Source organism: Pezoporus occidentalis, unplaced genomic scaffold, assembly GCF_034315485.1.
Source record: "Pezoporus occidentalis ecotype Australia unplaced genomic scaffold, CSIRO_AGI_Poc_V1 ctg22, whole genome shotgun sequence".
NCBI classification, from domain to species: domain Eukaryota; kingdom Metazoa; phylum Chordata; class Aves; order Psittaciformes; family Psittacidae; genus Pezoporus; species Pezoporus occidentalis.
The window spans coordinates 1,318,757-1,345,103 of record NW_026914072.1 but is presented as its reverse complement, the minus strand read 5'-3'; the positions used below and the strand labels follow the sequence as shown (position 1 = coordinate 1,345,103).

The window sequence follows — 26,347 nt, the reverse complement described above, 5'->3', positions numbered from 1 at the left end:
ATCTGATGTTTAAGTTCTCAATTGTTCAAGCTGTGTTTTTACAAATATACAAAGTTTGTTGTTTTTTTATTTGTTTGGGTTTTTTTTGCATTCCACTACACTCATCTCAAGTAAAAAAATTCTCAGTTTGAGACACACATACAATGCATTCTTAAATGCCAAATACAGCTACACACACTGAATTATTTTCATTACTTTCAGAGTGTAAAAATCTCATTACTGAATAAAAACAACAAAAAAATCAATTTCAGAAGTATTTCTAGAAATTAAAAGGTAAAATGGGAAGCCATACACATAAAATATTCATCTGTATCAATCCAGCTTCAATTAGCTGGATTCTTTTAAATGTTTTAATACAACCTTTAGAAGTCAAAGGACTTTAGTAACTTGAATCCCTTCTGTGAGATCAATGTCTCTCATCCTTGATACTTTTCAGTATTGTACTTTACAACTTCAAATAGCAAAGTACTTTGAATCTACACTGCAGTTTAACCTAATTCTAACAATTCTTAACAGAACTACCGTTAAGAATTACTGACTATAAGCACTTAAAAAATATTGCCAGAATACTAAATACAAAAGGAAAAATACTTATATATAATAAACCTGGTAAGCCAATTAAACAAACACTTGTGTTAAATTATTCTTATTCTCTCTCACAACTTCATCCATAGTACAGGTATTTTAAGCCACAACAGTGGAATTTCAGAGTTTGTAATTACTTCTTTTCAGGGGGTGGAAAAGATAAAAGAAGACTTCCACAGATCTACTAACCAATATATATGCTTGCCAACATCAGTAATGCTGGAGCAAAAGAGAACACTAGAGTATGAGAGTATTTATTACTACTAAATAGCTTATCAAAAGCATATGGTATTTGAGAAGTGAAATTTAAAAAGCACAGCAACAACATGGTAACTAAATATTTTAAATCAACATTCTGTTCTTTCAACTAAGACTTTCAACAGTGCTATGAGAATTTAGCAGATGTGCCAATAAAGAGAACAACCCAAATAAAACTTTGTGATATCATAAAAATCTCAAGTAAATACTGAAGATTTTATCAGTAAGAAAATGGATTACTGCAGCCTTAAGGCAATAAATTGCATTTCCCCTCCCCTTATACATGCACCAGTAGGACTCATTGAAGGGCAAAAGAAATAAAAAAACAAAACAAACCAAACAAAAAAAAGAAACCAAAAAGCCAAAAAAAAAAAAATCTTCTAGAACTTGCTAGCTGGTTCACTGCACAAAGACGAACACCCCAAGATGGAGTATCTAGGATGATACTTACCATGTAACAAATTATACCACTGTCGCATTATGTATTCTATGTGTGTATGGATGCACTATTAGTCAGCATAATAGTACACACCACGCTAGCAAACGCCTGGTTGGAGCCATAGGGCCGGATGACCAAAGGAATATCCAGGTAAGTGTCGATTCTCCAGCCTTCATAGCCACATTCTAGACATCTTACATAGTCCTTCAGTTTGCCTTGATACAGTTGATTTATAAGATCAGCCTGAAACAAACAGATATCCCACAGAACTTTAAACAAACAAAACAGAACATTCTTCCTGAACAGAACAATGGCTTTTTTAAATTGTCTTAACTGCATAGCTACACGTTTAGAAAATGATTCTCCAATATCTACCTCCTGATCTCATTTTACCCTCCCCCACCACACCACAGAACACACTGAGCTTCTCAAACCACATTATATAAAGCTTCACAGTGTACTTGACAGTCATGTCTTAAAAGTGACTACTGAAGTTTGTGTTTTAAAACCAAGTGTGATATTGCAGACATTGTTAACAGACTGATTCTGCAGACCTTCCCTGTGTCTCCAAACAGGTGCAGAAAGATGAAGTATTTGTCAAGCTACAAAACTGAAAACTGGCCTCCCAAGTTGTCCATTATCAGAACATAGCACATGTTGTGAAGATATTCTTTTCTCCTTCATTAAAAGGGTGGGCTTGAGCTTCAAGAGCCCACAACATAGCCTAATAAATACTGACAGCAAGGAAGATATCATGGGAGTTACACAACCATTTTCTGTGCTTCAAATGAAGATTAAGTATCCAGAGTTCAGAATATTCCATTTTTAATTTGGAAGCAAAATATAAGCAACACTCTTGAAAGTTGTACATTACAGTAGCTTAACTACTGCGTCAAACAAGAAAACTGGCAACTACTGAAGACCCTCAATAACTTGGTATTTAAAACTCAGTTAACATTCTTGAAAATCATTCTTAAAAAAAACAAGACACTGCACTAACTACTAAGAAGGAAAAAAATAACTGTTAACAGCTGAACCCAGGACACCCAACAAAATCCAAAAGCAATACCACACCACTGAATGAACGGAAGAAAGTTTTTTATACACTTACCTGTTCTGTTTGCTTCCATTTCTGCTCCAAAGCATCAAACATGACTCTACAAAGCTCCTGTACATCATGCTGCTGCCAAGCTGTCAGAATATGAAATTAATCTTAATTAAAACAAGAGACGTTAATACCCCAATACTAACCATAGTCTGAGAATACTTCCTAAAAAGCTACCAATTTATTTAAGTCTGTTCCTATTATTCACTACATTATTCACCGTTAGGCCAGTGTTCAATTCCATGAGCAGCTGCCTGTTAAGTTGGAAAAACGACTGGCCAGCATGCTCACAAGTTTATGCCTGAACAAGAATTACGTACATAAGCAAGAATATGTAAAAGATACAGAAATGCTAATATGCACTGTTATGAAATAAACTGGTTCTGGCTCATTTCCCACTTTGTGTTTATTCTCTAAAACTCAATTTTCAGCTCCTTATCATCATGTGATTACTCCATGGAAAGATCAGCTGGTTATGGGGCAAAATTACACTATACAAGTGTAAAAAAGACAAAAAGTGGTTGATTTTATGGAATTATCCATATTATCTTCTGCTTAAGGAAATGTGGATTTGACATTCATGATTCAAAACAGATGCAAGTTCCTCGAAGAGCTACTTCTTTAGGAAAAGAAAAAAAAAAAAAATCAACTGCAATGTTAGTTCAACGACAAAAATATAATGCTTTTTACCTGAACAGCCTAAAACTCACAGACATGATTTCTTTAAAAATCGAACACACACCAAAACAAAGTATTTTGTTTTCATTGAAAAAGGAGGATTCCCTTAATTATTGTCAATTATTCTGCTATTTTTCCCCATCAACAGTAAGTAGTTCAAGCCCGTAACAGGCAGGTGCTGAAGCAAATCACACAAGCTTAATAGCTGCATATTACCCTCACTACTATCCCATCCAAAACTCCGTGTAACATCTGTTGTTTCAATTGCTCTTTTTTTGCTGGTTTGCAGTAAAACAAACAGTCTTTGAAGCTGGTAGGGGATACTCGTCACAGGATCCTCTTCAGATTCTTCAAATTCCCATCTATTCACAAGATATTTGATAATTAAAAATGCTTTGAAAATATTACTCAAAAAGGCATTTAAATCAGCATTTATTACATTTCAAGAGTTCGGGCAGATTAGAAGGTTAACTGCAGCTCTGTTTCTTGGGAAAAGTCAAATGAAATTGCTTTCCATTTGTACAGTAAATGACAATGCTTGTCTTTAAGTGCACTAATCTAACAAACAAATGAAAATAATTTTTAAGCTATTCACTGTACAAATCCAGACATGAACTGCACTTCAAACTTTACTTCAAGGTTTTCCAAATGGGAAAAATCCTTTAAAAAGCTTGTCTACGTCACAATCAGCAATGTTATCTTAGTCTTTTACTAAAAATATGAAAACTTTAAGCAGATATAAATTAGAAATCTACCTACTTTGTCCTCAAGGATTCTTTTCAGTATCCAAACAAAGAAATTTTGACAGGAGGAATTCAAAATATCTCCTACCAATACATACCAGCATAAATGTAAGAACAGTTTTTTATTCTACATACTCACTTATATAATGCATTTCTAAATTCAGGAGTCATGAAAAGTGTTTGCAGAAGGCTGTTCAAGTAGCAAGTCATTGCTTGATTTACTAGCCCCACATAACCTAGAAACACAAGAAGAATGAGATGGAAATAACACAGAAAGACAGGATGTCACTTTAAGAGTTAAAACATTTGACAAGAAAACAATTCCATGAGAATTCTTATTTAAGAACTGCATCCGTTATTTATTGTTATTTACACTATAAAAAATGAGGGAAAATTACAACTGCTCATTTCTGAGAGGAATAAAGAGTAACAGTTTACACAACAAATAATTTCCTTGAATAACAGGAAGTTATTTTAGTGATGATGAATTATGTTTCACAATAATAACCAACACTTTATGTTGACTACTGCACCAAAGGAAATGTAGATAACTATGTATTTTAATAGTTGATCTAAATATTTTATGGAAGAAATTAGAATTTGTTAAGAAACAGCTGTGTACTACCTTACTTACTGCCTGGTGGCAACTAGAACTATCGTAGTTATAATGTAAATATAATTTGTATCTGCATTGTACTATCATAGAACTATAAATAAATTTAAAAAAATAAATCTCTAACATGCCCTCACACATGTATCTTCCAAAACCTCCCATAATAACAAATTAAAACAGCTAGTAAAGATCAGTACCATTTTTAGTAGCTGAAAAGGGAATTTACTTACATTCATCTTACTATAATTTTTTTCTCCAAAATATGCAATATTAACAACAGTTGGTAAGTAAGCAGCATAGTGCAAGAAATTAAACATACGCATTTATATTGTGAAGCTCTCAGTATTAAAAACAACAAAATAAGTCCTATACTAGTAATGAAAAAGCAGCTAACTACTCCATGTAAAAACACAGACACTTTCTGCGAAGAGACTGTGTATTTTATTTATTACCCTACTCCATACAGATCATCTTTTCACAGTATTAAATGAAAAAAAGGTACGTGGCAGCTAAACTGTCTTATCTCTGAAAAAATTCTTCAATGTGCATGAACTAGTGTGATACAAACATTGTCTTTGTGTCTGTTCAACAAAGCAGTATCAGGAGTTTTATTTCATCAGACTCGTTCCTGAGCTGTAAGTTGCTGTCTCCTCCTGCCCTCCACTGCACAACAAAGGCACCCAGCCAGCCTCCTGGGACCTGCCCTGGCACTTGAGAGGCAGAGCTACGCTTCCCTTCCAGAGGGAGTCTTTGCTTACTGTTGGGGAACCAGGAAGTGGAGGATGAACCTCTTTGGGAATCATGGATCAGGCAGAGAAACTGCAACTGGGGACTACAGTAGGAAGACTTCACTGTGTTAACACACAGACTGCAGAGATTTGGCAACGGCCCTTCTATAACTGAGTATCAAGTACTCATTAAGCTGTGAGTGAACACACAGCTTGAGGGGAGTACTTTTGGTAATACAATCCTGACTACTCAACTACGCTACAGCAGCAGATTAATACAGAAAAGGAGGGCCCCTGACAGAGAGTTTGAACTGCATGGTTCCAAATAAGAAAAGGATGGGATAGAGCACTTCGATTCCCAAAGTGACATGAGAATATCGTAGAAAACATAGAACTGATGTGGATTTTTTTTAAGTAATTTGCAATTTATTTCAAAAATCTTGGTGCTGCTATTTCAAAATATGCTAAAATAATCACAAATCAGCATTGCCTTTATAATAGAACACTATACCTGTCTCTGATTTGCTCAGGACTGAAGAATAAGAATAGCTTTGACTGACATAGTCACTGGTACAGCCAACAGAGCCCTCTCTTGGAAGTGGGCCTATAAATCTATCTTGTGCACTGTCATCCGTTGTACCAGACTCCTCCTGAAAACATAAATACACTGGGTTTATGCAAAAATTAGACAAATTTTTACTGAAGCAACTACAAATTTTACCTTCTCTCACGGCTAAGAAATCAGTTTTGCTAAGCATATCACACAAATTTTACAAACTTGCAGATAAACAGTTGCTTGTGTAGCTTTCATTCTGCTCTTCCACATTTTAAACCTTGAGAAATCGTTCTTTGAATCAGGGGAAGCAAATGCCCTTTAGAATACTGTATAATCAAATACAGTATTATAATACATAAAACAAGCAAGTCTGCAATTCAGTATCTCCTACTTTTTCCACACTGAAATACAGAATGAGATTTTTTTTCAGATATAAAAATTACAATAGTCTTTCAGAATCACATGCAAATTCTGATTTTGCGCACAATTATTTAAACAAGGGTTTTTTTTCCCCTTTTATATAATTAAACCCATAACAAAGGCTAAAGCTAAGTAGGCAGCATTTTGCTGACATGAGAGGTAATAGTAAATCTTAATATATCATTAGTCTATCCAATCCTTAAGTAAACTGCAGCTGTGTTTATCTTTCACTGCATCATGTATTTGAGAAACAGGAAATTTCAAGATTTTTTTTTAATGCCAGACAGTTGCTTGTAGCAATACTGACAACTCTTGTGTTTTTTTTCCCCTTAAGGGTAAATTTGAAAGAGGGTAACTGCTGTTGATAGAAGACTGCCGCTTCTGAGAATCCTGTCACAGTGACCTAATATTGCTTTGAAACACCCAGAGGAAAAGGATTAGGTGTATGATTAAACCTGTAATGTTAAGACTTATCTCTAAACATGTCAAAGATTAATTAATTATATAACCCTAGAACATTACTCACAGCAAGCATTACGTAAATATTTGACAAGCATGAATAAGAAGTTACAGCAAATCATTACTAATGGAACTGGGCCTACTCGGGAGAAACCTAGAAGCATAAAATAGTAGTCTAAAAGTCTGTTGAGAAGGCTCCTGAAGACCCTTTTTTACAGCCCAATTTTATTTCATTTTCTGAGCTCACAAGAGCAATTCACAGAACATATATCTCTCCCCACCCCCCTCGCAACAGTACAGCTTACACAACAATTTGACTTACCGGCATTATATGAGGCTGCTCACCATCTTTTTCTGTCAAATGCAGAAAGTTCTTCTTCCCTGGCTCAAAACCAGCATCAAGAACAGTTTTTTCACTGTTTTGATCTAGTGGAGCCTGCTAAAAAAAAAAAGGGGGGCAAACAAAACTTCTTTTTTAAGAGATCTAAAACACACAGATTCCGTACGAGTACAGTGCTTTAAATAGCTTTTGACACACTAAGATGAAATGAAAATAACTAACTACCCATTATAAATATAGCCATCATTAATACTGAAAGAACTTGGGAACAGTTTAACAAATGGTATAAATTAGGTATTACGATATAGTGTCATCCTCAGAAATTGGTTTACCTACTCAGGAGTTAAGACACTGGTCTGCAAGTTTCTTGTAGAACGTCAGTAACATCTAATGTCCTATATAGCTTGCATACACTTTATTTTTAAACAACAGAAATATACTTTCAGCAAGCATAAACATGACCTGAAATAAAGATCTATTTCTTAAGAATCTTACAAAGTTTTCTAGGTGTATCTATAGAAATCGTATTAACTAAAACCAACACCAATTCACAATAAAGCACAGGTGTGATACTAATCATACTTTTCGCATATAATAAATTAAAATGGGTACAAAACATTGAAAGTCACTACACAATAAAACATTTCTCAAACAAGACCACAGGAAACATCTGAATGACCATATTAGTTTCTTTTGTTTAATGATTAAACACATATCAATTAAGAGCACACTTTGAAACTAAAATGCAGATATAACACAATAAAATTCATCCAAATCAAAATACTGGTGTTTGTCTGATGCACCTACTACAAATTTTTATGGGACTTCAATGAGAACAGATTTTTACAGGAATTAAACGAGCACTAAGCAATACAGGTAGCACCTTTCTCTAATGTGAAGATTCAAATGTTTGCTTTCAAGAGAAAATAAAAAGCACTTTTGCCATACCGTATCATTTACACTGTCTCCAATCCCCCACATTAAATCAAAAGTTCCATTCACATAGCCCACTTTTAAAGCCACATCTTCAAACAGCCTTTTAAGTGGTGTGGAAGCTGGCAGGTTCAATGTAACACGCTCATTCACTGTCTTGGAATTTGTGGTATCTTGTATTATACACAGTACCCTGGGTTCCTCAGCTGCACTTTCCACCTGAAATGACAACAGGCACCAATTCATGAGTAAAGTTAACACATTTTGGACTTTAGTTGAAAAATCAAAACAAGACTTCACCTACAAAATGCAGTATACTTTTAGAACCTGAAGATCCTAAATCTGGAGTTTTATTTTTCAAAGCAAGCATAAGAAAATTAGAACCTTCCAATTTTGGAAAACACATGTAAAAACAAGCTCTGTTTTTAAAGAAGGAATTTGTATGGGTGGATCACTTTGTAGAGAGATAAACTGCTCAAGTTCTGCATAGAATTTCAGCCAGTAAGCAGACAGAAAACTGCTTCACAGGAGGAAGAGGCTTTCACATCATCACTTCAAGCTCATATTTTGCTTTGACATGATCATAAATCCTGCTGAGGTAGAAGTTCACCTTTTGTGATTTTTAGGAAAGCAAACCAGATCTGCAAGCTTCCAAATAATCTTGGAAGCTGACCATTAAACAAATAGCAACCAAGCCACCAACTTTCTTCTACTAAATCCACTGCTGCATGAATCACAGGAGAAATTCTTCTGCCTGAACAAAGAAAATTAATGTTGCCAAATGGCTACTAGACAAAATAAAGTGATTTTAAACAGCAATTTCAATATACCTCAAATACCAAAAAAAAAAGTCACAATCTTGAATGAAGGTAGCAATGATTAGTACTAAAATTTTATGGACCCAGGTAACTCAAGAAAATTACATTTTCCCAACACCTTCCAAAACTGGAAATCCAGGAAGACAAAGATGTCAGCACAAACAATTAATTCTCGCAATTATCCAAAGCTGTAGAACAGTAAGGAATAACTAATATTTAAATACAGGTCACACATGAAAGTATCAGGTCAGTAAAAGGAAGTATTAGTCCCCAGGGACTTAGCCTTTTCAACTTGCAACACACAAAGCACCCAAATCTCAGTTCACAGCCAGAGAGCACATAATGTAGGCGGCAAAAAAAATACATGCAATATGCATGATTTTCAGTGGATAAAAACACTAGGAAACAGCAAGAACTGTGTTCACACTAAAACTGTAAGCCATGTCATAAGCATCTTCTGGAGAATAAAGAACTGCAAAGAATATCTAAACAACTTAAGCATCCCTTTATTTCTACACAACCAAACTCACAACAAAGATGACTACCACAGAAGTGGTATAGTACTTCATGAAAGCCTTTCCATCTCCATTGTATAAAAACATCCTAGCCAGTGCTGCATCTCTTCATTTTACAAGATTTCAAGATCAGCTGACAGTCTTCATACAACTATAAACTACAAAGCTAGGCAACTGCAGCTTCTACTCTGACCATCATCAGAAAAAAAAAAGTTGTCAGAGAAGGAAAAATAACACCCCTCCCAAGCTACATTATGTTAGTTTGCTTTAGACTGTGATTCTTCTTAAGACTTCGAAGTCCAGTTTCTGCTAGTTTATAAAATCTAACGTCCCGTGTAGAAATCTTCAGTAGCTGCATGCTCAGAAAGATTCAAGGCACCATTTCCAGCAAATCTACAACACTGCATCTTCATACATTTAACCCCTACTAGAGAATTTTAGGCTTATGAACTACTTTCCAAGACAACAGATAAAATTATTCCTGAAACATTAACCACACATTAAGAAAACAAAACAAAACAAAAAAAACAAACACCACAATTCAGAAGTCAATTTGACGTATTATTTCCTCACTTTCATCAACAGGGAGACAGAGAGCTTTACTTGAATAAACTACACTTAAATTTCACCAGTGATTATGTTTTCCTGGGTTCTTTGCTTTATATTTCCCAGCTCAGCTTCATTTTTCAATTTTATTGAGTTTTTCTGGCTAAACAACAAGCACACAATTTTTTTCTTTCATTGTGTGGTTATAAAAGAGAAGATGAAGCTCACTCAGGGGTCTATTTTCTTGATTTTTCTGGAGAAGACAAGCAGCACCTAAACCCCTCATACGATCAACCTACACTTAGGACTCAGATCCCCCAGCAACAGTAGAGGTTTGCTTTGGTGCAAGCCCACCCTCCCACAGTGCGGAGAGATCAAAAGGCATTTGCTACTATTCATATAGCTTCATCTAGCAAAATATGTAAGTTAACTCAGATTTCATTATTCTCACACTAATTTTGTACCGATCCTACAACTTGAGCTGCTACTGTATACAAGCATGTCAGGAATAGAAGTTCTCAGAGACTCAATTCCTTGTTGTCCTACCGCCCTTACATAACCAGCACCTTAACTCCCCCCCTACCTCCTCTCTGCAGAAGGTACCTATAAGTTTAATTCCTCCTACTCACACTTTCTCCATCACCTTTGATAGTGAATCAGTGGTGATTTACATTGGAGTTGCTACAGAAATAATAAGACACACAATATCTGATGGAAGGAAGTAACATTAAGCAAACAAATTACAGAAGATTTGCTGGTTGGGTTGCTGGATGTTCTGTGTCAAACAAATCCTCTCTTCCTTGTTCACAGATGTAATTCTCACAGACTGAACTGGTTTAACTCAAGGTTAGTATAGCAAAGGGTATTAAGCCATCACTTGTTCTGCCACTGCTTCAAGTTGTTCATAGTAAAGAGATGAAGCAAAAATAACCTCATTCCAAGTCATGGCAAGTATTCACATATACCACCTGAACTATCAGACAACAATGCAAACATCTCCTTTGGGGCTACTTTACTATAAAAACAGCCTAAAAGGCAATACTGGTCAGTAATAGACCTTAAAATTATTTTGACAGGCTGTTATCAAACTGAGCCTGCAAAGTCAACACAAAATTTAATATATCAGATTATGTAATGATTAACATTATGACAGCTACACAATTTTAATTAAAAGCCCACACACCAGCATAAAAGCGTGTAAACACATACTCAATTTGGAGCGTCTACTGTTAAGTCTGCATTTAAAACATACACAAGCTTTGTATTCAAAAACATGCTCATGCTACGAAATAACCAAAAGCTACACCATCATGCTGTTACTATGTATCTTGGTTATTTTATAAAGTTCATGTCATCTGTCTACCTGTGAAAATTTCTTCTTCATTTCAGCAAATATACTTTGTCTGCAACTCCAAAACATATCCTACAGTATATAAAAAAAAATTAACAAGTCAATCCTTTAAAGTAGTAAACTGACTTTTTTTTCCATAGTCAGTTTTATAAGTAAAACAGTATTACCAAGTTTGAAACCACCATTTACAGAGTAACTTTTAAGGGAAAACCCTTCAAATATTCTAACAAGTGCCCATTATTTTAACATTTAAATTACCATAGGAGCAGTGTTACATACAAAGTTAAGTTGTAATACATGACAGACTACTTCATAGAGTAAAAAATGAGTAGATAAGAAAATGTAAACAACAATTCAAGATACAAATTCATACTAACAAATTCCTTCACTGTATTTGAAGAGCCCTCCAGACAAAGCTAAATATTTTACCTCAAATGGCTCAAGCACAAGATTAGCATAAAAATCATGTAGTTTATTATTGCACTTACACATTATGAAGCTATCCAGTTTTGAATGAAACTGTTTCTTCCTGCCTATTTCCTGCAGGAAGGTTTTTCTTAATATCAACTCATTATGAAGTATGCAGCTGAAGGTAAGCAAGAGACGAAGTTACTGACTTTTCTTACTCCTAATATTCCTAAAGAAAGCTTGCCTTAATACCTCTGTTGTACCTCAAAAACACAACCATAAACATTACCTGTATAAAACAGTTTTTCTGACTATGGACGAACATCAAATTAACTAGTTTCTGAATCTGAAGCACTGCACTTTTCCAGAAAGGAAAAACAGGAAGCGAGAATGAAGATGCTAATAACATCATTGCTGTTTCCCAAATTTCTTTAACTGCGCCCTCAGACAAAACTATCAAAACATAGACACTGACATAATCTTTACTGACGTGCCCTGTTTGCCCCACTAAATGACCTACAAAAAAAGCCCAAATTAGACCACTGCATTTAACTTCTAAGCAGGATGACACATAAGGTGAGATTTCTTTCTTTGCGTTTCGGTTTTGGAAGTTTCAATGATCCCAGATTAGTAATTGTACCTATCAATTGGTTTTTTTACACACCAGTCTGCAATTTCAGATTTGACAGAGGTTTTAAGAATTAAAAGAAAAACACAAACCAAGAAGACAAACCAGAAAACAACCACCACCACAACGTGAATGTTTTGCTGCTTATTAGTTTTACCTGCTCTCAATTGAAAGTTACATACATTTTGCTACAGTGACTTAAAGGTTATGAGAGTCCTGGAAGCATGATTTTGAAACTGCCAATTTATAATTTTATGATACTCATCAAGTATATTGTCCTGTCTAAAGATTTAAGTCTTCCTATTTTCCTTGTAATCAGTGCCTCCAAAGAGGCCTTACTTAATCCTGAATTCATTCTCTCCTGAGACAGACAAATTAAGTCCAGTATACACAGGGGTATGTGTAATTTTCAGATGTGTTATTTTACTCAGTGACTGCAGGAGGGTGGAAGGGAGGACAGGCTCCAGGCATCACCTTAACTGGGCAGAAACACTGACAGGTTGCTTCTTCTATAAGAATTCTCTTGTCCTGTGTTCCCAGCTCTTGATTTCTCAGTAAAAGATTGCTGGAAGATTTTCAAGAGTTATTTCACTCTCAGCAAATTCTGACTGGCAAGGCTGGTTTTCAATATTCCATGTAACACAAACAAATCAAACTTGTGCATGATACTGTTTATGTGATTCAGGAATTTTAGAAGTAACTAAGAGTCTTTAGGTGCTCTGACAAGACAAACTACACAATCACACAGAGACATGTCAATCTTAAATGCAGCATTCCCTACTTTTCAATTAAAGCAGTCACTCTACCACTCTATGAATACACTTTACAACAACCACCAGTTTAACTCTACAAGTTACAAAAAAAATCTCCTTTCACCACAGGTATTTATGCTTTAAAGTGCAATTAAGAGACTAAAGATCCCAATATACATGAAACTTCACTCTGATAAAAATTACTCTGGAATTCACCAACTTAATTATTTATTACAACTCACAAAATAGTTGAGCACATTAACTATATAGTTCAAGGGTTTCAAACTGACATACACATGGTATCCACAGGTACATACAAAAATATCCTATTGCCTTTTCCTCAGAAGAGGTAAGAGCAACTAATCAGGTAGCAAGTACATCTGTTCTGTACCCATGAGAAGTCCTCAAAGCCAGATGTTGTTACTTCACCATACCATGATATAGGTCACATGCCACCAGCAGCTTAGTAAAGTAAGCTGCAGACCCTCAACTCCATAAGCATCTGAAAAAGCAAATGCAGACTGCTGCTTAAGGCTACAAGTTAGGAAATCATCCTATGATTATTTTACCACAGAAGTCTTCTTAAGCAATTTCAAATGTTAACCTTTTTAAAATATTGAAATATTGACACTTTCATCCCAAGTCTCTCAATCTTTTACACTCTCACCATTTCTAGAAAGGCAATGACAGACCTAAACCTGCATGTAGATTTCTGATTATGTGTTGAACCAGACTTGCAAAAGACTCTTTATAATACAAACATGCAATCAACACACAGGTCTGACCTAAGCAGACATTTGAGGGGGCCATTTTACACAGGCATTTACCAAATTTAACTTTCTAAAAAGTAATTTTCATCATTTTACATGAAAGATCTGCATGTCTATGTTCCACAGTTTAAAGCATATCATAGCATAAAGCCTATCAGGGACTGAAGGAATTCAAGCTGTAATTCGGTATACACTAACAAAGGAAGCATTGGTGTTAGTGCCATCTGCAAGACTGAGACATTAGCTTTGACCATATACGTTCAACCATATTTGTTGAAAATAGAGGAACAAAAAAATAAGCGTTAATAGATCTGTCAAAACAACATTCAAATGCAGAACTGTAGTGGGTTTAAAACTGCATTTAGATGTGGCTTGTTATTTCTCAGTTCTAAATCAGTGAATTCACTGAAATCCTACAGCAGCATTTTACTAACCATATGAGGACAAACCACTACAAACATATTACATTCACATGATGCAAGATTCTCCCACGATTTTAACTCCTGCTTCAGTCCTTTCATAAAATTATTTTCAGAAATTTCAAGTGAAGTCTAAAGCCAAGTTCAAACTTCATGTTGATTCTACCCAATGTTTCCAAGTCACACTACTTCCAACAGGCAAAAATACGAACAGCATGAATCACAAGTAAAATCACAAGTTTCAGGTCAAGAGTCTGAATAACAGATGTGTGCGGTTTGACTGCTAAGTTAATGGCCTGCTGAGACTTAAACTGATCACCAGCAGAAAAGTTCCTACATGTCCACACCCTATAAATAATTCTCACAAAACACTGCAATAGAGAGGGAAGAAAATGGGATCAGCAGCAAATGGCAATGAGAGACATTATGCTTACATTCATAAAACTACTTGGATTACTAAGCCTATGACAGCAATTCTCAAGCTTCATGTGCCTTCAGCAATACTACCATACAAGACGCACACAAGTGACTACTGCCTATCACATTACTGCTGGTCACACTTTGGGATGGACATTCCAAGTCTGTCTAACTGGGTGCACATTTCCAGCAACTACAAGTATAAAGCAGAATTCGGTAGCTTCAATCACAAAAAAGTAGGCTGCATTTTTACCTTTTACTTCTGAAGAATCATTGAATAGAAACATTCAGATATTAATTACAGTTCAAGTGAAGTTTGTTTCAACTCTCAGCCTATCCCTTCTAGAATTTGACATACTTTAAAAGAACAAAATTGATGCCTGAATGAGATACTTCCATTAGGACCACTGCAATTAAAAAATAATTATGATATCTTTATATCTGTCCATCATATTTGAAAAATCATGGCAGTCAGGTGAAGTTCCCGATGACTGGAAAAAGGCAAATATAACCCCCATTTTCAAGAAGGGGAAAACTGATGACCCAGGGAATAACAAACCAGTCAGTCTCACCTCTGTGCTCACCTCTGTGCCTGGCAGGATCATGAAGCAGATTCTCCTGGAAGGCATGCTAAAGCACATGAAAAACAAGCTGCTTGGTGACAGCCAGCATGGCTTCACTAAGGGGAAATCCTGCCTGACCAATCTGGTGGCCTTCTATGATGGGGCTACAAAACTGATGGACAGGGGTAGAGCAGTTGATGTCATCTACCTGGACTTCTGCAAAGCATTCGACACTGTCCCACACGACATCCTTGCCTCTAAATTGGAGAGACATCTATTTGATGGACGGACCACTTGGTGGATAAAGACCTGGCTGGATGGCTACACGCAAAGAGTTGTGGTCAATGGCTCAATGTCCTGCTGGAGACCAGTAATGAGTGGTGTCCCTCAGGGATCGGTGTTGGGACTGATCTTGTTTAACATCTTTGTCACTGACATGGACAGCGGGACTGAGTGTGCCCTCAGCAAGCCTGCCAATGACACCAAGCAGTGTGGTTCGGTTGATATGCTGGAGGGAAGGAATGCCATCCAGAGGGACCTTGACACGCTTGTGAGGTGGGCTGATGCCAACCTCATGAAGTTTAACCATGCCAAGTGCAAGGTCCCACACCTGGGCTGGAGCAATCCCAGGCACAGCTACAGGTTGTGCAGTGAAGAGATTCAGAGCAGCCCTCAGGAGAAGAACCTGGGGGTGTTGCTCAATGAGAAAATGAACATGAGCCAGCTTCAGTGTGCGCTCACAGCCCAGAAAGCCAACCGTATCCTAGGCTGCATCAAAAGAAGCATGACCAGCAGGTCGAAGGAGGTGATCCTGCCCCTTTACTCTGCTCTTGTGAGACCTCACCTGGAGTATTGTGTGCAGTTCTGGTGTCCTCAACATTAAAAGGACATGGAACTGTTGAAACAAATCCAGAGGAAGGCCACAAGGATGATCAGGGGGCTGAAGCACCTCCCATATGAAGACAGCCTGAGAAAGTTGGGGCTGTTCAGCCTGGAAAAGAGAAGGCTGCGTGGAGACCTCATAAGCAGCATCTGAAGGCAGCCTATAAGAATGCTGGGGAAAGACTCTTCATTAGGCTCTGTAGTGACAGGACAAGGGGTAACGGGTTCAAACTTAAACAGGGGAAGTTTAGATTGGATATAAGGAAGTTCTTTACTGTAAGGCTGGTGAGGCACTGGAATGGGTTGCCCAGGGAAGCTATGAGTGCTCCATCCCTGGTGGTGTTCAAAGCCAGGCTGGACAGAGCCTTGGGTGAGATGGTTTAGTGTGAGGTGCCCCAGCCCATGGCAGGGGAGTTGGAACTAGATAATCTTAAGGTCCTTTCCAACCCTAACTATTCTATGATTCTATACAATTACATAAGCATACCTATGTATTCTGGCAGTTCAGCATGTAAGATTGATGAATTGACAGGTTACTAACAACACTTCATACATACACAGAGGTCTAAAAACTCTGAACATGGCAATGTTTCAGTTATACAAGCAGTTAAATCTTGAATAGCTGCAGCTGCTGCCAGAAGTAGTTATCTTGCTCCACCTGGTTATTTCCACCCCAACACTGTCCCCTTTCTTGTGCTGGCACAAATGGTCATGCAACTACATGTTGAGAGGGCTCAGATACTTATCCCTTCTTAAAATTAATCATTTCTGGTTGGTTTTTCAGGGAGTTAGCTTTAACCTGAGTCAGTCCTCCAGCTTCTCAACAGAATCCCCAATTCTCCTGGAAAAGGACCAAGTGATATAACAGTCCCTGCAGAGGAGGAGTATTTTAAAAGCATGTATTATATGGACTAGTACTTCAATTACTAACACCACCTTGGACATACTGCAACTTTCATTGGTTTCCTGAATGACTGAAATGACACCCTCCATCCTTATGATGAGTCTCTCTATATGTCATTGCTGCTCAGAGAACAAGAGGATTAACCCCCCCTTCTACCTTGAATGGCCAAGAATCACACAATATATAATACCAGGCTGAAAGGGACCTTAAGGATCATCTGGTCCAATCATAAGAAGTGCAAGAAGTGTCATTACTGTGGCAATGCTATTGTTTTCACACTCACGCCATGCTCACTCCATTTTCCAGCCTGCTGTAGATGCAGGATAACTGCTCCAGACCATGAAAGAAGGCAAGGGCCATACGGGGTTCACTAATGGCCTAAGTGAACCCTAAAAATGTTGTCCTATAGTGGATGACCTAATGCAGAAAGGAGAAGAGGCACAAAATACAATTCTGGACCTCTGCGATCTTGCTCCTTTTGGAAAAAGGGGTACATGTTTTACTCTTTTCTCTGCCCCATGGAGATAAAAGGTTCATCTGCTGTTTTCAAAGACCACCCCACCTCAGAAATGCTAACATTTTAATTTTAAAAAATTCACAGAAGTGTTTGACACCTCACTGAAATAGATTTGCATGCCAGCTGTTAACTGTCACTCCTGTATAATGCATACAGACAAATCATTTTTATAAAAGGCTAATATCGCTAACTTTCTAAGTATGTCCAAAAATAACATTATGCCCAAGAAACAAAGAGTATGTTATGAGGCTAGTGTTTACCTTTCAGAGTCTGTTCCTGCTACTGTGGATTACTGGGTTAAAGCATTTATAAAAGAATGACAACCAGAAAAAGAGTTCGTATAGGGCCAGAAATAAGTGCCTGTATTCAGGGTGTTCAAAAGACTACAGAAAATGACAGACACACTGGGAGAGCGTGTGTCTGGAAACAGCTGAACTAGGGATCAAAACATTTACTCTTCAGTTTTACAGAGGCTATTTTCCATCCAAGTTCTGTACTTCAAAAGACTTAAAATGTTTCTCTTTAGAAAGTTTTGAAGAGCCAGTCTTCTTACACCTATCTCCTAATGTTTTTTTAAATATGGTAAATTAAGGTGATTCAAGGTTAATGACTTCCTTTAAAAAAAAAAAAAAAAAAAATTACTGTAGCAACTGTCAGTAACGAAGAGTACAAATATTTCCTGGTCATGCCTACAGATGACACAAGTAGTCTTAACAGTTTCCTGTTATTAAATTAAGGGGTAACAAAGAACACAGTAGCAACAGATTGAGTTTTAAAATCTAAATAGTTTAAACGACCAGACATTTTGCGTATTTGACTCTTTCTTAAAGGTTGTAATTTCAACTGATGGTATTTTCTTTCATCCTATAACCCAGAATTGTTTGATTTCCAAGAGGTTTTGTAACCAGAGTATAATAATTGTGAGGATTAAATGAAGTTCCCTGTATTTGCAAACTATCTGCCAACCTCTAGACATTCATTACATTACAAACTTTATATTCAGATCGGAAACAGCCTCATCTTTATAGAGACTGCATCATCTCTCCCCACCTTCTTAATCGCCACGCTCCTTTTCTTAAAAAACCAAAACTAAACTTCTTACTTTTATATATAAACCTATAATCACATAATTTGTTTTCCATGGAGGGTGACAGAAGCAGCGAATGTGCTTTCACATTTGCCCACCGTTCCTTCAAGAATGGAACTACAATGAACTTTTTATAAACATTTATATATGCTGCTAATATTATAAAGGACTTTCTGCCAGCCCAAGTTAGAAATGCAGTGTTCGCATAAACACAAATTAGAATCTGAACAAAAATTGAAAGTTTTCTCTTTTTGGACAATTTTGAAATGAAGGTTTACTTTAAACTGTCCACCTGCTGCTGGATAGCAACAACAGGACAAGAGGAGATGGCCTCAAATTGCATCAGGGAGGTTTACACTGGATATTAAGGGGAGTCAGCAGGGATTCCTTGTGTAGTTCTCTAGCAATGCTCCACAGAACGAATGATATAAGTTAGGAACCTAAGCACCCATGAAGCCTGGACATAAACTCTATCGCTACCACTACAGCAAAGGGCTCTAGGGAGAACACAGAACAAAAGCACAGTGCCACCACAGAAGGTACAGATACTACAAGGTATATACAAGGAAGGACACAGATAATTTTCCCATGTTAATTGATGAAAATACTCTATTTAGTAAATACAGGTACCACTTTCAATTGTTTTTTTTTTTAATGCCTTGATTGTTACTGATGTCAACACAATACATACACAAATCAATAAACACACCTGCCTCAGTCCTTTAGCTCCTACAGCACTCTGCCAGACCTCTTCAAAAAATGGTATTTACACCTGTTTTCAGACCTGTGAAAACTTTTACAGTGTATCAAGTATATCTTGCTCAGTATCTTTGTCAGTGACAGCGACAGTGGGATTGAGTGTGCCCTCAGCAAGTTTGTTGGTGACACCAAGCTGTGTGGTTCGGTTGATACGCTGGAGGGAAGGAATGCCATCCAGAGGGACCTTGACACGCTTGTGAGGTGGGCTGATGCCAACCTGATGAAGTTTAACCATGCCAAGTGCAAGGTCCCACACCTGGGCTGGAGCAATCCCAGGCACAGCTACAGGTTGGGCAGAGAAGAGATTCAGAGCAGCCCTCAGGAGAAGGACTTGGGGGTGTTGGTCCATAAGAAACTTAACATGAAGCTGGCAGTGTGCACTCACAGCCCAGAAAGCCAACCGTATCCTGGGCTGCATCAAAAAGAGCGTGACCAGCAAGTCTAAGGAGGTGATCCTGCCCCTCTACTCTGCTCTCGTGAGACCTCACTTGGAGTATTGTGTGCAGTTCTGGTTTCCTCAACATAAAAAGGACATGGAACTGTTAGAACTAGTCCAGAGGAGGGCCACGAGGATGATCAGGGGACTGGAGCACCTCCTGTATGAAGACAGGCTGAGAAAGTTGGGGCTGTTCAGTCTGGAGAAGAGAAGGCTGCGTGGAAACCTCATAGCAGCCTTCCAGTATCTGAAGGGGGCCTACAAGGATGCTGGGGAGGAACTCTTCATTAGGGACTGTAGTGATAGGACAAGGGGTAATGGGTTCAAACTTAAACAGGGGAAGTTTAGACTGGGTATAAGGAAGAAGTTTTTTACTGTGAGGGTGGTGAGGCACTGGAAGGGGCTACCCAGGGAAGCTGTGAATGCTCCATCCCTGGCAGTGTTCAAGGCCAGGCTGGACAGAGCCTTGGGTGACATGGTTTAGTGTGAGTTGTCCAGGCCCATGGCAGGGCAGCTGGAACTTGATGATCTTAACATCCTTTCCAACCCTAACTATTCTACAATTCTAAGTATATTTCTCACACAGCTTCAAAACTATAGGGCATTCAACCACCCTATGCTTCCTCATTAAAAGGCTTTCATCACATGTGATTATTGAGAAGATACATGAAGCATCGTAACTAGCTCTAACCTATTCATAGAACTGTCAATCTAAAAATAATCTGTTGTCATTTTTCAGATGCACTTAAAGTATCCTTGTGGTCACAATCCCAAAGATTAAAATGACTCAAGTGATTTTTACCAGTTTATCTTCATTTTTTTGATCATGGCCAACATGTTCTTCTTAGAAGTTATTTCATCTGTTAATGCTGTGATTTGCTCAGTGCAACCTGATTATATGTCAAGCACTGCAGAAAAAAAAGAAAATACTACACACTTCACAGTGGCTGAAACCGTGACCAAGTTGGTTATACTTTTATTGGAAGTTTATAAAAAATTTCAGACTTCCCAGTATATTCAGTTATCAGTTCTTTAGTTACTACTGGCATTGGTTTTAGAGTATTTTGTTCAATAAAAATAGCAAAATGTTAAATAGGAGGCTCACCTGAAGGCATGCCATCTTAATTTGCAAAGGAACAGCACACAGAATATCAGCTTTAAGAGTTCACGAAAGAATTTAAAACTTTTTCAAACTGAATAAAAGGTTGAATGTGTACATGTAACTCAATCACTGAATTTCCTAGACACTTAACTCTCGCTCAGCTTCTTCCATTAAATCCAATGTATTTTCAAATACAACAGAAAGAGTGGAGAGCTGTGACTGGATATATGAACATCTATACATATTTTAGTGTATTAAATCAACTGTAATGAAACAGAGAAAAAAGTTTAAAATAACACACTCCACATACACCACACCACCAAGTTTAATTATGACAAGACTAAAACATGCAAGTCAAGGGTAACAGAAAGTCAAGGTATGGTCTATTTCAGTAAGTCTCTGCAAGTATCTTGTATTAATATCAAATCATTCAAACAGTAAAAGCAAGCTGGATAGTAATGATTTTCATCACTATTTGTGCAGTGGGACAATTCATATTAAACCTATGATGCAAGGCCACATTGTCAAAATCCACAGATTTTAAAAATAACAGAAAACAGGCTTTATTTAAAAATGGCAGCAAACAAAGAACTAGAAACCTGCTTAATGAAATTTTGAGTTCAAGAAAGAGTATAGAACATATCACTGACAGATCTTTAAAGTATTCTCTGCCTCCAGATAACTACTTCACAGATTAAGAAAAAGTTCAGTACTAATCTGAAAAACAGTGTGATTTGGAAACATTAATCACCAGTGACCCACAAAACACTAGAGAAAACTGCATTTCTTGTTTGTGGTGATGTTCTAAATGTATTACTGAAGCAGAGTGTGAGTGTAAGGAGCGGCCTGGGGGAGGAGAGACGTGATGTTATTTAGTTATTTAATTATTCTACTGAATAATAACTTTAGCTAGCAGCATTTAAAGTACCAACTACTAGCATTTAAGGTAGCTGGTATCTCTTAGACAAAAACTTTACACCATATGATTTCAAGGTGCTATTAATTATTCCGATTATCTTATACAACAGATTAAATAGCCAGATGTACATACAAGTGGAACTAAACTGCAACTGAGAAGCCCGGTAGATGAACGAAGCAGGGAAATATCTTACAGTCTACTCTCATGCCTCATTCACCAAACTAATTTACTGAATATCACTCAGAAAGAGCCTGTTTGCAAGGACCAAATAACTTGGTGGAAATCTGGGTTGATTTTCTGTTTGTTTCCTAGCTCTGATTTCCAGACTATCTTCTTGGTCAGTAAAGGAGTCAGTTTCTCTACTTGTCACAATCATTCCTTTATGTTCTACAACACAGCGCAAGAGAAGGCAAACAGGAAAAACTGATAAATAACACAAGCTGTAACCACTTGTAGAATCTTTTAATACATATGAATGAAAGAACAAGGACTCCATCAGCACTGAAGATAACAGCATCCCTTTACTAAACAGAATTGCAAAATATCTTAACCAGATTCCTGCTCTCCTAATGAAGTTAGTGTGATACCCATCAAGAAATGTATTTTATTTGTTCAATGCGGAAGATTAAAATGGATTCATTAATGTAGTGATGAAAAGACTCACATTAGTTAGCTGAGAACTTGGAACATCATCTTTGATGTAATGGCAGCAAGTAGAAAGCATATATATTTATTCTGACAGGTGTAGTTTTGGATAGCTTATGCTGGAACATGCCGAGAAAGAATCTGCACAGCATTTATTTAGTTTGCGGCACAGACACTTCAAAAGCCTTCTGGCAGAACATACTTTTTGTACTCTGATCAATTCTGGGCAATATTCACTAAGTTCTGATGCATCCTGATTTTCAAGGAAAGTCTTAGTAAAGTTCACTTACGTTACCAGTAATCAAACACATTCATCTAACTTTCTCATCAACTGTGTTGATTAGACAACTCTGCTGCTTTGTATTTGGGGTAGATTTGCATAAAGTTTCAAGTCTACTTCTCTAAGAAACACAGCCATAGTGTTTTCTCTTCTAATAGCACCATTTTTTTCTTATTTTCATTATTATCTTACTTACAGTATTCCCCTTCCCAGGGTTACTGGGTTTTACTAGACTAATGGGGAAACTGACACCTAACAACAAAACAATTTTTAAAGAACATGCTTAGCTTTCGCTAGCAGCATGCAGCAACGTCCTGTATGTTACTCAACACCTTCTGGGTTTTTTCTGGATACAAAAGACAACTAAACGAGTAACTCATCTTTCAGATCAAGAAATTACAGGAACCGAGGACTGGAAGGGAAAGGAACATGGACCAGTTCACAATGAACGCCAGATCTAGTGAACAGGGATTCTCACTGCCCCAACCATAACAAATTACTGGGCAGACAATTACAGGAATGGCTGGGAAAACATTAGGCAGTGGTAGGGATGCAAGAACAAATTTACTCAATGCCTGTATAACCTGGGCAAAAATCTTAATATAAAAACAAAAACCAACACTGGGTATTAGAAACTGCTTTAATACATCTGTTCCAAATGAAAAAGAACTTTATGCCAAAGTTATGAACAAGAGAAAATAATGAGGCCCTGATTATCTGTACTGCACGGATGCAGCTAAACCTATGTAACATTTGAAAGAAAAGTTTTCATGAAACTAATAAAAGATTCTCTAAGTGCGGCAGTGAAACTACTAGTATTTTGTATTCATGAAAACATGCTATTACTCTTCACAAAAGTTAATGAAAAAAATCCACACAATATACTTTAAAAAACTGCAATCTGAGCTCCTGTCAGCATACAGATATGTGTACATACAAACACAAACCGACGACTTGTAAACAACATAATACCTATGTTTCTCTTCTTAAAACACAGAGGCTGATGATGTTACAAGCATCTCCTACTACAATATCTACCATGCACCATGTGAACTTGTCAACAAGAACCAAATTCCTTTTCCCATCTGCTCTTTTAGATGAGTAGTCATTCCCCAGATCAGCCTGAAGCAACAGTATTGCACTTCTTGCTCCTTTACACTGGAATTCAAATGAAAAACTCAGCTGTGTACTCATTTTTAACAGACACTGGTTTACACCCTGGTTTAGTCTTTGAGACAGCACAAGACTGGGAGCTATCCAAGCAACAGCACTCAGCCTGTTGGGAAGGGACAAAACCCATGAACTACACTCCTTTATCCATCCCTAAAGGGCAGAACTGAAACTCCAAATGAATGACATAATAGGAATATTTAGAAGGCTCCTGAGAATTCAGAGACCTCGAAAATTCTGTTTACCCATAACTGACAGCGTTCTCTGCAATGAGACTATTACTGAATCTCAGAAGGAGTTAATGTGAATGCTGTAGCATAACATTTGTTAAAGTTCCCACCACTGAAATTGAAATTAGGATATACTGAAAAACACCAGGAAAGTTGAAGCTAAACTTCTAGTGTAACAGAAATATACCTAACCAGATGGGCTTAACATCAATAATTAATCTTTTCTTCCTCCTCAATTTGATTTTGCTTCTAGTCTGTTCAGTTTTGTTTACTTACAGAATGCACAGGGGTAAAGAACTTAAGAAAATTTGGTAAGAAAAAGCAACTCACACTAGTGCTATCTATATACAAAGTTTACAGATTTCACACTGTGTGTCTAAGATATCCATATCTATAACAGCATGTATTCATCTTTCTTTAGCCATACTTCCCCTCCCTACAGATAAAAGTGCATTCAAAATCCTAGCCCAAGGAGTCAGTTAAAAATACATATCTGAATCATACATATATATTGAATACAACTTTAAAGCCAACAGGGAAACTATTAATAAATATAACTAAAGAAACAGCCTCAGCTTGCTGCTTTTATTAATCACCTTGTCAGTTCCAGTTAACTACAACTAACACCACAAGGTTTCTCCTGCCAATTTCCCTCATGTTTGTTTAGTTTTAAAATTAAGTATTTCAGTACACTAGCTAGTATCTTCTACTCTTAGTCTTATGCCCTTGGAGATTGGTTTTTTTTTATATTTTTTTTTAACACTCCATCCCTTGTCTGAAGTTCCTGGAGATTTCCCCTTCTTGTAAAAAGTCTTATCATAGTTCTTTAAACCTTAGGATTTTAAGAAAGCAAACAAGTAAAGTCACCTTTGTCCTACACACATCCTGTACTTACCTGTACAAGACCATACACAAAAATTTGTTTCTAAAATTCTGGTTTCAACAGTCTGCTCAAAGATACCACTTAAGGATCAGCTGCCCATTTTGCTAAACTCTACAAAATTGAAGTCCTTGCCTCACAAAGCTTCCTGTATGAATACATGATGGAACAAGTAGAGGTAACAAACCACTGACATTTGACAAAAAAAAACAGGAAGGGGTTAATTTATTAGAACAGTAAAACCATCTGAAAAGTTGGCTGAACATGTAAGTGTACTTGCTCACAAAATAGTTTCTGCTACTACTACTCTACAAATAACTGTTTCCAAATAATTCACGCCATCACTCAAAGATGTTCTGAACATCTGTCCTCTGAACAGTACAGCTCTTACTTGACACGTGTCATTTGCCTATCGCTGCAGGACAGAGCCTCAGCCTTCCTCTTTCAAGCAGGTTCTTATCTTTAGCCTATGGCAAAAAACAAGCCTTCTCCCTTCTTCCTGCAGCAGGGAAGGGGCGCGTGGCCCACAATAAAGGAAACTCATCACCCTGATGAGCCAGCCCACATTTTCCCCAGTACTCACCGCAAGCACTACCGCCCGTTTTCTGCAGCACTTCGCACCGGCGACGGGCAGGCACGGAGCCGCCCCACAAACTCGGCGACGGCCCCCTCGGCTGCCATTTCGCACGTCGGCCCCTTTCCCTCAACCGAGGACGCGCTCGGACACCCATAGACAAGCCTCGAAGCCGAGGCCTGCTCTCTCCCTCTGCCCCCACCGTTGAGGTCGCTCACTAGGGACCCCTGGTCCTTGCCGGCCCGAGCGCAGGCCTCCCTCCCGGAGAGCTCCGCACACCATCACTGACACGGGGAGCGGCCCGACGAGCGGCCCAGCGCAGGCGCCGCCGTCCCGGCCCCGGCGCCACGCAGGCCGGCCTCCCCGCATACCGCCACAGACAGGTGCAGCTCTCCGGCCACCGCCGGGGCCCTGCGTAGCCGAGACTCGGCCCTGGCCTCCTCCACTCCAGCCCACATGGAAAAACCTCCCTTTCTCCCCCTGCGCACCGCCGTTCGCCCCGGCCCGGCCCTCCGTGGGCCAAAGGCTGCCCAGCCGCCTCACAAAGACGAGCCCTTCCCCCCTCTCGCCAGGCCTCACAGGGAGGCAGTGAAGCCGAGCCAGGCCGGGCCGCGTCGGGCCTCCTCCACCCCCTCCTCGGCCAACCTCAGCACCTTGGGCCTCCCGCAAGCCGCAGCGGGAGGGGGGGGGGGGGAGGCGACCGCTACCACCGCCTCCCCCTCCCCCTGCGGCGCCCAGTATAAGGCCCCCTGCTCCAGCCCCGCTCCACCTCACCTCTTTGGGGACGAGCTGGTTCTCTTCGCTGGGAACCATGGCCGGTGGCGCGGAGCTGAGCCCGCAGCAGGCTGAACTGAGCGTCGTCGTCAGCCGCGGGAGGCGGGGAAACGCGAGCAGCTCATCCTCCTCCTCTGCCACCGC

At 38.3% G+C, this 26,347-nt stretch overlaps 1 protein-coding gene and 1 long non-coding RNA gene across 5 annotated transcripts in view; both read right to left on the bottom strand.

Moving 5' to 3' along the window:
* Positions 1-26,347, bottom strand: part of USP47 (ubiquitin specific peptidase 47) — a 56,059-nt gene extending 29,712 nt beyond the window's left edge. Inside the window, exons 1-9 of one of the 4 annotated variants that reach the window (XM_062620148.1) lie at positions 26,204-26,347; positions 11,100-11,159; positions 7,873-8,076; positions 6,907-7,023; positions 5,661-5,799; positions 3,948-4,044; positions 3,282-3,427; positions 2,394-2,473; positions 1,376-1,525 (exon numbers count right to left, since the gene is read on the bottom strand). In XM_062620148.1, the coding sequence (XP_062476132.1) occupies positions 1,376-1,525; positions 2,394-2,473; positions 3,282-3,427; positions 3,948-4,044; positions 5,661-5,799; positions 6,907-7,023; positions 7,873-8,076; positions 11,100-11,159; positions 26,204-26,242 (1,032 nt within the window). In that variant the 5' untranslated portion in view covers positions 26,243-26,347. The remainder of the gene's footprint in view (positions 1-1,375; positions 1,526-2,393; positions 2,474-3,281; positions 3,428-3,947; positions 4,045-5,660; positions 5,800-6,906; positions 7,024-7,872; positions 8,077-11,099; positions 11,160-26,203) is intronic. The other 3 variants (XM_062620147.1, XM_062620146.1, XM_062620149.1) reach the window with 3 other exon arrangements.
* LOC134164428 (uncharacterized) lies at positions 23,202-25,878 on the bottom strand. The gene is made up of 2 exons (XR_009965133.1): positions 25,439-25,878; positions 23,202-23,733 (listed from the first exon to the last, which is right to left on the bottom strand). It is a non-coding gene; the product is annotated as an uncharacterized LOC134164428 (long non-coding RNA).